This window comes from Rhinopithecus bieti, unplaced genomic scaffold (genome assembly GCF_001698545.2).
Source record: "Rhinopithecus bieti isolate Rb0 unplaced genomic scaffold, ASM169854v2 scaffold_48679, whole genome shotgun sequence".
In the NCBI taxonomy this organism is placed as follows: Eukaryota; Metazoa; Chordata; class Mammalia; order Primates; family Cercopithecidae; genus Rhinopithecus; species Rhinopithecus bieti.
The window spans coordinates 341,902-355,302 of record NW_016819378.1 but is presented as its reverse complement, the minus strand read 5'-3'; the positions used below and the strand labels follow the sequence as shown (position 1 = coordinate 355,302).

The window sequence follows — 13,401 nt, the reverse complement described above, 5'->3', positions numbered from 1 at the left end:
ATATAATGATTAAAAGAAAATCCTCTTCCTGCCCCTAAAAAGTGAAACATTAAGTTAGCTGGGTGCAGTGGCTCATGCCTATAATTCTGGCACTTTGTGAGGCCAAGACAGGTGGATCGCTTGAGCCCAGGAGTTCGAGAACAGCCTGGGTGACATGGCAAAATCCCATCTCTACTAAAAACACAAAAATTAGCCTGGCATAGTGGTGTGTAAGCCCAGCTACTTGGGAGGCTGAGGCATGAGAATCACTTGAACATGGAAGGTGGAGGTTGTAGTGAGCCGAGATCGCACCACTGCACTCCAGCTAGAGTGAGACTCCATCTCAAAAAAAAAGAAAAATGGCCAGGCATGGTGGCTCATGCCTGTAATCCTAGCACTTTGTGGGGCCGAGGCGGGTGGATCACCTGAGGTCGAGAGTTCGAAGCCGGGTGCGGTGGCTCATGCCTGTAATCCCAGTACTTTGGGAGGCCGAGGTGGGCAGATCACTTGAGGTCAGGAGCTCCAAACTAGCCTGACCAACATGGTGAAACCCCGTTTCTACTAAAAATACAAAATTAGCCGGGCATGCATGCCTATAATCTCATGCCTATAAGCTACTTGGGAGGCTGAGGCAGGAGAATCGCTTGAACCCGGGAGGCGGAAGTTGTAGTAAGCCAAGATTGCGCCATTGCACTCAAGCCTGGGCAACAGAGCAAAAAACTCCATTTAAAAAAAAAAAAAAAAAGTAAAACATTAGCAGGAAAGAAAAAAGCCTGTATTTTAGGATATCCAAAATGTTGAGTCATTTTCTTAGTGGGCAGGATTTAATCTTAAAGAAAATTCACGAGGGGAAAAAAAAAAAGGAAGGGGAATAAAAAGACTCATATAAGCAGCCATTCTCCTAGAGAAGCTAGGAGTGAGCAGAGAAACTGATATTTCAGCACAACTAGTATCCAGTTCTTTCAGGCTCTGTGGAAGGCTCCAGCTGGGTAGCCTTTCAGGCATCAAATGTGTATACACCTATGTATGCATACAGTTTCCATTTGAGGTGTGTATGTGTAGGTGTACATGTGTGTATTACGCAGGTTCACAATTGGGGTACAGAGTACAGGCGAGAAAACTCTGCCTACATAATCTGAACAAACTAGATATTCATGACAAGTCCACTTGTGAAATGTATTACTAATAACATTAGAAAAGAAGCTACAGAGGAAGGGCTCTCACCTTGGCTCTTTTCCTGGCATGACCATGGTTAGATGTCCGCCTCTGTTAGAAGGGAATTGGAAAATATTAAAGGTGGAAGAAAATCAACATGTAAGTTAAAACAACACATATTTAGAAAGAAAAAGCACTAACTGTAAAAACCATTACAACAACAGCCAAACCATGACGAGGACTAACTGATGTGAGTTTCTCCCTACAACCTACAACTCTAGCAACTGTGACAGGAAAGGGACTACAGGCCATCTACAGTCAAATCACCATTCACCATTAAGTAAGAGAATCAGAAGATGGTCAGATGTGGTGGCTCATGCCTGTAATCCCAGCACTTCAGGAGGCCGAGGCAGGCGGGGATCCCTTGAGCTCAGGAGTTTGAGACCAGCCTGGGCAACAAGGCGAAATCCCATCTCTACAAAAAAAGAAAAGAAAAAAGAAAGAAAAAAAGAAAAAGAAAAAGAAAAAAATTATCCATGTGTGGTGGCATGCACCTGTAGTCCCAGGTACCTGGGAGGCTGAGGTGGCAGGATGGCTTAAGCCTGGGAAGCGGAGGTTGCAGTGAGCCGAGATCATGCTACTGCACTCCAGCCTGGGTGACAAGAGCCAGACCCTATCTCAAAAACAAAACAAAACAAAAACCATTGAAAAAAAAAAGAGTTGGAAGACACTGATTTTGTTGGCCTATTTCACAGACTGACAAAAGCTACTTTTGGACAAACCATGGTATTCTGTCCTATTTAGGATACTTCTGGAAATGTCACTACCACAGCATGAAAGAGTGTTTTTTTCCCCCAAGCCTGTTCACAGAAGCCTATTTAACCCATAATGGATATGAAATATGGCCCCTAACCATCACTTATAATAACATCTTTATAGGACAACACACACATTCATTGTTCCAACTTAGGATACCCAAAATATCTGTTCCTATAGCTGCAAAAATGGAATGAAGAGTCTTCTTCCCAAATGCCTCCTTCCCTGAGTATCAGGATACAAAGAAGGGAGCATAAAAGACAGGGATAAGACCTTCAGAGCAAAGGGGTCAGAGTGGATAAGGGGCAGGATAGAAACTGAGGATGATAAAGAATGAAGGCATAAGGTGGGATGAGGAAGGAACAGCCAATTAATAAGATTTGTAAACATCTGAGAAGTCAAAATGGGGGCTTTTGGGAAGAGGTTGGGTAGGGTTATATATGGGGATGAGGCACTTAGGAGTTCTGAGATGTTTGGAATGGAACTCCAATGGGACGTAGAGGGAACTGAGGCAGGAGGATAGGGGAGGGGAAACAAGTCAGAGACAGAGTACCAGCATGGCCTTGGGTGGGTGAGGATTTCTCTTTTCTTGGTCTTCTTCGCTAGTTAGCAAATAACATGGCCACAATGCAAAATGGAGAACTGAGAAGGTGGATGGAAAGAATAAGAAATGATGGTGGATCTGGCTCAGTGGTAAGATCTGTTGCAGTAAGGGAAGATTCATAGTCCAGAAGTATGAAGCAGTATTTGTCACTACTTTTTCAAATAGGCAATACATACACATGGCACAAACATTCAAAAGGCACAATGGGAGTATATATAGAACAGTAAGTCTCCTTTAACAATTGTAACATTTGGTTCTCTCCTAAATGGTCAACCAGTATTGAAGTTCTTTTGGATATATCCAGGAATATTTTATGCATATATAAGCTTAGTATATGTGTACACACAGGTTTTTAAAAAATCAAATATATTGGCTGGGGGCAGTGGCTCACGCCTGTAATCCCAGCACTTTAGGAGGCCGAGGTGGGCAATCACCTGAAGTCAGGAGTTCAAGGCCAGCCTGGCCAACATGGCGAAACCCTGTCTCTACTAAAAAAATACCAAAATTAGCCAGGCGTGGTGGTGGGCACCTGTAATCCCAGCTACTTGGGAGGCTGAGGCAGGAGAATTGCTTGAACTTGGGAGGCAGAGTTGCAGTGAGCTGAGATTGCACCACTGCACTCCAGCCTGAGCGACAGACAGAGAAAGGCTCCATTTCAAAAAAATAAAAATAAAAATAAATACATTGTACATACTACTGTGAGCCTTGCTTTTAAACTTTTTTTCATGAGTATCATTCTATAGAAGATCTACCCCCATTTTTAATGGCTACATAGTATTCCACTGTGTAGCTATACCATAACTTATTTTACCAGTCTCTAATGTTTCACCATTTAGGATGTTTCTGACCTTTTGTTAGTATAAACAACGACCATATCATTGAATACATACGTAAATATAGTAGTATATCTGTAGTCCATTTAAAAGTTTTTTATAAAGTATTCCTAAATTGCTCCTCAAAGTGGTTGTACCAATTTAGACTGTTACCAACAATATATGAATGAATCTGCTTATTTCCCAGAATGGATAGTTTTAACAGCCAAACATATATTAAAAGCCTAATATACACTGTGTTATCATGCTAGCTACTGGAGGATATGGAGATAAAAGGCACAAACCTTGTCAAAAAGGAACTCATAATCCTGTTGGAGAAGACAGACAAACAGACAATTACAATACAGTACATTAAGTGTACTAGAGAGGTACTCATGGAGTGCTACAGGAGCACACAGCAGAAGCATCTGACTCAGACCTAGCAACCCATAGATTCACACATTTATAGATGTTGAATGCCTGCTATATGCCTGTGTTGGCCTTAGAGATACAATGGTGAGCCAAAACTGACTTAATCCTGGGCCTCGTAGTGCTTATAGTTCTGTAAGGAAGACAGACATTGATCAAAGAATTATACTATATAGACCTACAATAGGTTTTCAAAGGCTTCCTAGAGAAAGACATCATCTGGATTGAGTTTTGAAGGATAAATAGGCATTAGACAGATGTTGGTAGGGGTAGGAATTGGAGGAGGTCAGGATAAGAATATTAAGGTAGGCATTCTAGGCAGAGAAAGCATGTACAAAAGCATGCTTTTCCCAAACTTTCAGCTCCTATTTATAACAGGGACCAAGGAATCAGATAATGCTGATGCACTGGATGTCAGAGGTGATGGCTGATAGGCAAGAGACTAGGTCACAATATACCATGCTGAGAAACACTGGACTTGGCTTAAGGCAGTAAGACACACAGAATGTTTAAAGAGAGTTAACACAGGCAGTTCTTTATTTCACAACCACCTTTCTAAAACAATACGGTACACTTATCAAAAGGGATTACAAGTTTAAAGGCAGAAAGCCCAACTAAGAGGCCTTACCAAGTTGGCTTTTTTTTTTTTTTGTAGATGGAGTCTCGCTCTGTTGCCAGGCTGGAGTGCAGTGGTGCGATCTCGGCTCGCTGCAACCTCCACCTCCTGGGTTCAAGCGATTCTCCTGCCTCAGCCTCCTGAGTAGCTGGGACTACAGGCACGCATCACCATACCCAGCTAATTTTTTTGTATTTTTAGTAGAGACGGGATTTCACCATGTTGGCCAGGATGGTCTCGATCTCTTGACCTTGTGATCCACTCACCTCAGCCTCCCGAAGTGCTGGGATTACAGGCATGAGCCATTGTGCCTGGCCTCCAAGTTGGCTACAGGACATTCCTGGCTGGGCTCGGGTAATCCCAGCACTTTAGGAGGCTGAGGGTAGGTGGATCACCTGAGGTCAGGATATTGAGACCAGCCTGGCTGACATGGTGAAACCCCATCTCTACTAAAAATACAAAAATTAGCCAGGCATGGTGGCACGCACCTGTAGTCCCAGCTACTTGGGAGGCTGAGGCAGGAGAATCACTTGAACCTGGGAGGCAGAGGTTGCAGTGAGCCAAGATGCTCCAGCCTGGGTGACAGAGCGAGACTCCATCTCAAAAAAAAAAAAAAAAAAAAAAGGACACAGGACCTAAGTTCAGTATGTGTTGAGGACTTGCCCATTCTAAACAGAATCTCAGAACCTACATTTTATAGCACTGTTTCCATGCTAAAGATGTTCTGAATTTCACTTGCTGATCCCAAGGATATATCTCATACATTATATATCATGAACGTCCCTTTTCCCCAAGCTTTTCCGCTCCAATTCATAACAGGGACTTCTTTGAAAGGACCACTTAGGTTCTTAGGGAGACTTCCAGGGTGTAAAACCAGGGAAGACTAGAGGAGAAGCAGAAATGCTTTTCTTTTCTTTTCTTTTTTTTTTTTTTGAGATGGGGTCTTGCTCTGTCACCCAGGCTGGAGTGCAGTGGTGCAATTTTAGGCCACTGCAACCTCCACCTCCCAGGGGTTCAAGTGATTCTCCTGCCTTAGTTCCTAAGTAGCTGGGATTACAGGCATGCGCCACCAGGCCCAGCTAATTTTTGCATTTTTAGTAGAGATGGGGTTTCGCCACGTTGGCCAGGCTGGTCTCGAACTCCTGACCTCAAGTGATCCACCAGGCTGGTCTTGAACTCCTGACCTCAAGTGATCCACCTGGGTCTCCTCCCAAAGTGCTGGGATTATAGGCATGAGCCACTGCACCTGGCCATGCTCTTTTTTTTTTTTTTTTTTGAGGCAGGGTCTTACTCTGTCACCCAGGCTGGAGTGCAGTGGTACAATCTTGACTCACTGTAACCTCCACCTCCCGGGTTCAAGCAATTCTCCTGCTTTAGCCTCCCAAGTAGCTGGGATTACAAGGACATGCCACATGCCCGGCTCAGAAGCAGAATTTTTAGTGCTAATGAAGGTGTAAGTGGTATGTTGGGAAATGGATAGAGAGTAGAACGCTTCTTAAGGTACTCTTCCATAGGATCCAGGGAGGCTGACAAGACTGCACTTTGCAAAAGGAACACGAGCTCCAGTAGATGGCAGCAGTAGCTCCACCTGCTCTATCAGCAGCAAAAGGAGTCAAGTCAGAGAGGAGGCAGGTCCCCTTCCAAACCCTAACACGTTGTATTTGTATTTCCAGGTGAAGACTTTTTTTTTTTCCTTTTGGGTATGGGTAGGGTGGGGTGGGGTGGGACGGAGTCTCACTCTGTCACCCAGGCTGGAGTGCAGTGGAGTGATCTTGGCTGTGACCTCCACCTCCTGGGTTCAAGCAATTCTCCTGCCTCAGCCTCCCGAGTAGCTGGGACTATAGGTACACACCACCATGCTCGGCTAATTTTTTGTATTTTTAGTAGAGACAGGATTTCACCATGTTGGCCAGGCTGATCTCGAACTCCTGACCTCAAATGATCTGCCCACCTTGGCCTCCCAAAGTGCTGGGATTATAGGCACGAGCCACTGCGCCTGGCCTGAAGACATTTTTAAACTAAATGAGTGTCCATAAAGCATATAAAACCTATAGATGGGGCCAGGTGCAGTAGCTCACGCCTGCAATCCCAGCACTTTGGGAGGCCAAGGCAGGCAGATCACCTGAGGTCGGGAGTTCAAGACCAGCCTGGCCAACATGGTGAAACCCCCACCTCTACTAAAAATACAAAAAATTAGCCGGGCATGGTCGTGGGTGCCTGTAATCCCAACTACCCTGGAGGCTGAGGCAGGAGAATTGCTTGAACTCGGGAGGCGGAGGTTGCAGTGAGCCAAGATTGTGCCATCGCACTCCAGTTTGGGCAACAAGAGTGAAACTCAGCCTCAAAAAAAAAAAAGAAACAAAAAACCTATAGATGTCCCTTCTTTCTGCCTAGCTTCAAGTACACAAAACAGAAATTCAGAACACCATTTATAATTGTGTCCTAAGAATAGAATAACTTAGACCCAAAAGTTCATTTAATTATTATCTTTCATGTAACATGACAGTACATAATGAAACATTCATCACTTATCTGTACCGAATATTTAAAATTCATTATTTGTATCAGTGGAGGCTGGAAGTACAGCTGGAACAGTGGCAGACTGTCTCCACAAACTCTGGTAGAATTGGTAGGGAATGACAACTCATATGTAATAATGGAAAGAAAAACAGCCAGAGCAGAGACTGGTGAATTGTAAGAGGAAAAACAGTAGAAAAGCAGGCAGCTAGAGAACAAAATATCTCAGAGAGCTGTCTAATTTTAAGTCATTCCTTTATATTATTGCTGTTTTAATCTTTAAAGAGGACAAGCCTTATGTGAATTGAATTGTCTAGAAAAATTATACTTCAAGTTTCCAGATCCTCTAAAATGTTGTTGTTCCTGTGTTTTAATCTAACTTCTTGCTAGTGTTAATTGTCTCTTGACTTATAATAAAATCAGTTTTCACCCCTGGGCACGAAGGAAAGGATTTATTGGGCTTGGGTAACAGAAGAAACCAGCAGTGACCACAGAGGAAGGGCTCTAACAAGTAGATGAGAGGAGGCTCAGAGTTTGGGCGGGCCAGGCAGAAACCAAAGAAGAACCCCGTGAGGAAGTCTGGCTAACTATCTACTACTATCATTTCTGTACTACAGTGTGAATTTGGATGAAAAACAACATGGCAAACAAAGAGTGAAATTCCTTTTACTCACATTTACCAGGTGGCAAGCTCAGAGGCTATTTCTGACCCAGAAAAATGCTGACTGCTTTAACACAACCAGGATATGAATTTAACACTGTGTGTAAAGCCAGGAAGCTCAAGTTTTAAGAGTTTATTGTATGAGTCATTTTATGACTTGTTAAATATGTATTTGTATACAGTTTATTTTTTGGTAACAAAAAAAGTCAAAATACAGCAAGAACCAGTGAACTCAGGCCCAAATAGATTAGGAATTTTACTGTCCTTTTTAGACTTCATTGTGGACTACATGACAAAAATGGAAGATTTTATTTTGAGAGCTGAAGCTGGAGTTTTAAAGAGAATCAAGTGTTTTTAAAAGTGACTGATTCTTACACATTTCCACTTTTATTCAGATATAAAGAATGTTGGCCGGGCACAGTGGCTCACACCTACAAAAATCCCAGCAGTCTGAGAGGCAAAGACAGGAGAATCATTTGAGGCCAAGAGTTTGAGACCAGCCTGGGCAACATAGAGAGACCCTGTCTCTACAAAAAAAAAATTTTATATTAGCTGGATGTGGTTGCACATGCCTGTAGTCCCAGCTACTTGGGAGGCTGAGGTAGGAGGATCTCTTGAGTGCAGGAGTTTGAGGTTGCAGTGAGCCCTAATTGTGCCACTGCACTCCAGGCTGGGTAACAGAGCTGGGTAACCCTGTCTCTAAAGGAAAAAAAAAAAAGTGTACATATAATGCACTTCCAATCTTTACCTGTGTCTCCTGACGCAAACTGGTATCTTCACATTCTTTCTCAATTTCTTCCTTACTTGGAGTCTTAGATATAAACTTGTTTTTGTTTACAGATTCTTCCACCAGTTTTTTTTCTGATTCTTTCATTATTTCCAGGGTCTCTTGAGTAGTGTTACTGTTAGACATGTTCTTCAATAGAATACAGTGGCCTCTATGGACTCCTAAAGAAACATCAAATGCATTAAGCATGAGGTATGTATCCATACTTAACAAATACACAGGACTTATATTTCACATGGGTACATTTTTTTCCAGCAGCCTTCCTATAACCCAGAAAACAGTTATTTAATAAATGCTGTCTCTGGGTTCATTTATTTTAAAAACAAAACAAAACAAAAAAACCTTTACTGAGGTAAAATCGACATAAACTGCATATATTTAAAATGTATAATTTTATATTATGACACATGCATTAACCTGTAAAACCATCACCCCAATCAAGACAGTAAGCACATTCATCATGCCCCAAAGGTTCCTCATGTCCCTTTGTAATCTCTTCCTCCCTTCCCACTACCCCAAGCCAACTACTGATCTGTTCTGACACTACAGATTAGTCTGCATTTTCTAGAATTTTGTATAAATGGAATCAATCACAGTCTGGACTCTTTTACTCAGCATAATTATTTTGAGATTCACCAGGATTCAGTTCTAAAGTAGTATGAGCCCTCTTGACACTTTATTTTCTCCCCTTGTTCCCTACAGAAATTTGCTCACATTTCTGGCTCAGTCACTTCACCCATTAGATTCTCTCCAGAAAGAAGAAAACCATAAAGCTCTATTGACTACTAGAAAGGAATATTCTTTCCCAAGGAAGAACTTTCACAGCTACCACAAACCCACAACACTGTTACCAACTTCAAGCTATTCTCCCTTCAAAAAGAAGTAAAATCAGACAAAGCTTAAATGGTTATAGAATATATAAAATCCTATAAATATATATATTTTTTAGATGGAGTCTCACTCTGTCACCCAGGCTGGGGTGCAGTGTCACAATCATAGCTCACTGCAACCTTGAACTTCCAGGCTCAAGCAGTCTTCTCACCTCTGCCTCCCAAGTAACTAGGAATACAGGCATATGCCTGGCTAAATTTTTTTTTTTTTTTTTTTTTTTTTTTTTTTTTGAGGCATAAGTCTCGCTCTGTTCCCAGTGCCCTGGAGTGCAGTGGCACGATCCCGGCTCATGCAAGCTCCTGGCTCCGGGTTCACGCCAATTCTCCCTGCCCTGCAGCTCCCTGAGTAAGCTAGGACTTACAGGCGCCCCTGGGCCACCACTGGCCTGGGCTAATTTTTTTCTATTTTTTAGGTAAAAAGAGATAACACCAGGGTTTCACCGTGTTAGCCGAAAGATGGTCCAACCTCCCTGACGCTCATTGATCGCGCCCACCTCCGGCCTCCTAAAACGCTGGGATTACAGGGTTGAGCCATTGCACCCGGCATGTCTGGCTCATTTTTAAGATTTTTTTTGGGAGAGATGGAGTCTTGGTATGTTGCCCAAATTGGTCTTGAACTCCTGGACTCAAGTGATCCTCCCACTTCGGCCTCCCAAAGTATTGGGATTAGAGGTGTGAGCCATCGCACCCAGCCTTAAATTCTTTCCTTTATCTTAAGCAAGCTGAAAAAACAAGAAGAGAAATTTGTAGACAACTCTCATTCAGAAAAATTGGGTCCCTCCCTGGAGGAAGAATCTTTACTTTGCTATACACTATTTGGGTTCAGTCAATCTACTGTCTGCCAGTGATAGAGTATCTACAGTGCAGGGACGGCTGTTTCTTTATCACTTACTATCACTACCTGGGAAATCCTGTAATGAAGCCTACACAGTTCTCCAACCACACACTAAGAAACAGAAGTTGATACTCTATACACAGATTCATGTCCTCAATTGCCCAAGTCAAACACGTTTAGCTCCAACAACAGTTTGCAGAGGTTTCTCCTTATACAGGTTACTGACTGTACTTCAACCCTAAAGACTTCTTTCCCTCCTTTACTGGCAACTCTCCCAGATGTCACATCTATTCCCAGTGAAGCCCTAGAAACAGAATTAAATAAACAGACAAATGGTTAGCAATGCTTCAAGAAAACTGTCACAACAGATATTTTTCTCTCTTTTAAATCAGTTTAAAGGGTAAGACCCAAAAGTCTTTAAAGAAGCAAAGGTAGCCTCATCCTGACATAAGTTAGATGGTCTGCCAGGCTATTGCTTTGTGATTTTTTTTTTTTTTTTTTTGAGACGGCCTCTCACCCTGTCACCCAGGCTGGAGTGCAGTGATGCGATCATAGCTCACTACAGCCTCAAACTCCTGGGTTCAGGGAGCAGTGGCATGTGCCTGTAGTTCTAGTTACTCAGAAGGCTGAGGGGGTTAGATCATTGTTTTGTTCACCTTGTGGTGGCTCTTCAGTAGCTGCCTGGAGACTTGGTTTACTTAGGTAAATTCTCTTTAGAGGGCCAGAGAGTCATTCACACAATTGCAAAGTCATATAGTTGACGGCCGGGCACAATTGCTCACACTTGCAATTCCAGCACTTTGGGAGGCCGAGGAAGGTGGATCACCTGAGGTCAGGAGTTCGAGACCAGCCTGACCAATATAGTGAAACCCCGTCTCTACTAAAAATACAAAAATTAGCCTGGCGTGGTGGTGAGCCATTGAGTCCAGCCTTAAATTCTCTCCTTTATCTTAAGCAAGCTGGCTCAATTGCACTCAATTGCCTCCCAGCTATTTGGGAGACCGTGGCAGGAGAATCACTTGAACCTGGGAGGCGGAAGTCACAGTGAGCCGAGATCACACCACTGCACTCCAGCCTGGGTGACAGAGTAAGACTCTGGTTCAAAAAAAAAAAAGTCATATAGTTGAAAGTTGAATTTAAAGATGAAAAATATTAGAAGAAACTGGCTACAAGTATTGAAAGAAAATGATACAAACTTCCACTTTAGAATTATCTGCTTCAGTAACTAAAGGCTACTATAAAAACAGTTATAACCTACAGACCTTCATGGATCATTTGCTATACACGGGACTTTGTTTATGTATGTAGTATGTATGTATGTATTACCCTCCCCCCCACACAGTGGGTAAATCAAGCCTCAATTCTCTTCAGTCTGAAGTACTAGTAAAACTCAGCACATGCAATCTCCCTATCTCTTGGCTAGGAAACATTAATAAAGATCAAAATTGGGAGCTGTGTGTGTTGGCTCATGCCTGTAACCCCAACACTTTGGGAGGCTGAGCCAGCAGGATTGCTTGAGCCCAGGAGTTCAAGACAACACAGTGAGACCCTGTCTCCACAAAATAAAAAAAAAAAAAAATTAGCCAGACATGATGGTGCACACTTGTAGTCTCAGCTACTCAGGAGGCAGAGGTGGGAGGATCACTTGAGCCCAGGACGTCAAGGATGCATTGAGCCATGACTCTGCCACTACACTCTAGCCTGGGCAACAGAATAAGATCTTGTCTCTAAATAAATAAATAAATAGTGCTGGGTGCGGTGGCTCATGCCTGTAATCTTAGCAATTCAAAAGGCTGAGGTGGGAAGGTTGCTTGAGGTCAAGAGTTTGAGACCAGCCTGGGCAACATAGTGAGACTTCCTCTCTACAAAAAAAAAAAAACAAAATTAGCTGGGTGCGGTGGGGTATGCCTATTGTCCCAGCTACTTGGGAGGCTGAGGTGGGAGGATCACTTGAGCCCAGGAATTCAAGGCTGCGGTAGGCTACAACCACACCACTACACTCCAGTCCGGGTGACAAAGCAAGATCCTGTCTCTGAAAAAAAAAAAAAAAAAAATCAGGTGCAGTGGTTCATGCCTGCAATTCCAGCACTTTGGGAGGCTGAGGTGGGCAGATCACCTGAGGTTGGGAGTTTGAAACCAGCATGACCAACATGGAGAAACCCCATCTCTACTAAAAATATAAAATTAGCCAGGTGTGGTGGTGCATGCCTGTAATCCCAGCTACTCGGGAGGCAGAGGCAGGAGAATCACTTGAACCAGGAAGGTGGAGGTTGCGGTGAGCTGAGATGGTGCCATTGCAGTCCAGCCTGGGCAACAAGAGCAAAAAATCCGTCTCAAAAAAAAAAAAAAAGTCAGGCACAGTGGCTCACGCCTATAATCCCAGCACTTTGGGAGGCCAAGGAGGATGGATAACCTGAGGTCAGGAGTTAGAGACCAGCCTGACCAACATGGAGAAACTCCGTCTTTACTAAAAATACAAAATTAGCCAGGCATGGTGGTGCATGCTTGCAATCCCAGCTATTCGGAAGGCTGAGGCAGGAGAATCACTTGAAACTGGGAGGTGGAGGTTGCGGTGCGCTGAGATTGTGCCATTGCACTCCAGCCTGGGCAACAAGAGTAAAACTCTGTCTCAAAAAAACAAAAAATTCATTAAATAATAGTCAATACTGGAAGAGTTCTTAGATTTGACCTCCCACAATCTTCCCCTATTCCCCAAAGAAGAATTCATTTTTGTAATTTTCTGAAAGGCCTGCTAACCTCTGGGAAAACTGAAACAGGATCATTTCACTATTTATGAAATAGTCTTAATTGTTGTATAGTTGCTCCCTATTATAAATTATGAACTGCTTCAATCTTGATCCTAAATCAGTCTTAGAGACACAGAAAATAAAGTTTACATCTTTTATCACATGATAGGCCTTTAGTATTTTTCTCTTCTCCAAGCTTAAATAGCCTCAAATTTCTTTGTCAGAAAGAGAAGGTGATATAAAAAATTATAAAGCAGTTTTTATTTGTTTTTTGGTTTTGTTTTTGAGACAGGGTCTCACTTTGTCACCCAGGCTGCAGTGGCATGATCATGGCCCGACCTCGACCTCCCTGGGCTCAGGTGATCCTTCTATCTCAGCCTCCCAAGTAGCTGGGACTACAGGTATGTGCCACCATGCCTGGCTAATTTTTCTATTTCTTTTCTTTTTTTCTTTTTTTGAGATGGAGTCTTGCTCTGTCACTTAGGTTGGAATGCAGTGGCGATCTCACTCACCGCAACTTCTGCCTCCCAGTTTCAAGTGATTCTCCTGCCTC

The 13,401-nt window shown here is 43.0% G+C and overlaps 1 protein-coding gene across 1 annotated transcript in view; it reads right to left on the bottom strand.

The window, feature by feature from the left end:
* R3HDM2 (R3H domain containing 2) overlaps positions 1-8,540 on the bottom strand; it is a 61,416-nt gene extending 52,876 nt beyond the window's left edge. The window contains exons 1-2 of the mRNA XM_017858848.1: positions 8,338-8,540; positions 1,204-1,245 (exon numbers count right to left, since the gene is read on the bottom strand). Of these exons, the coding sequence (XP_017714337.1) occupies positions 1,204-1,245; positions 8,338-8,502 (207 nt within the window). The 5' untranslated portion in view covers positions 8,503-8,540. The remainder of the gene's footprint in view (positions 1-1,203; positions 1,246-8,337) is intronic.
* Between the last annotated feature and the right edge of the window lie 4,861 nt (positions 8,541-13,401).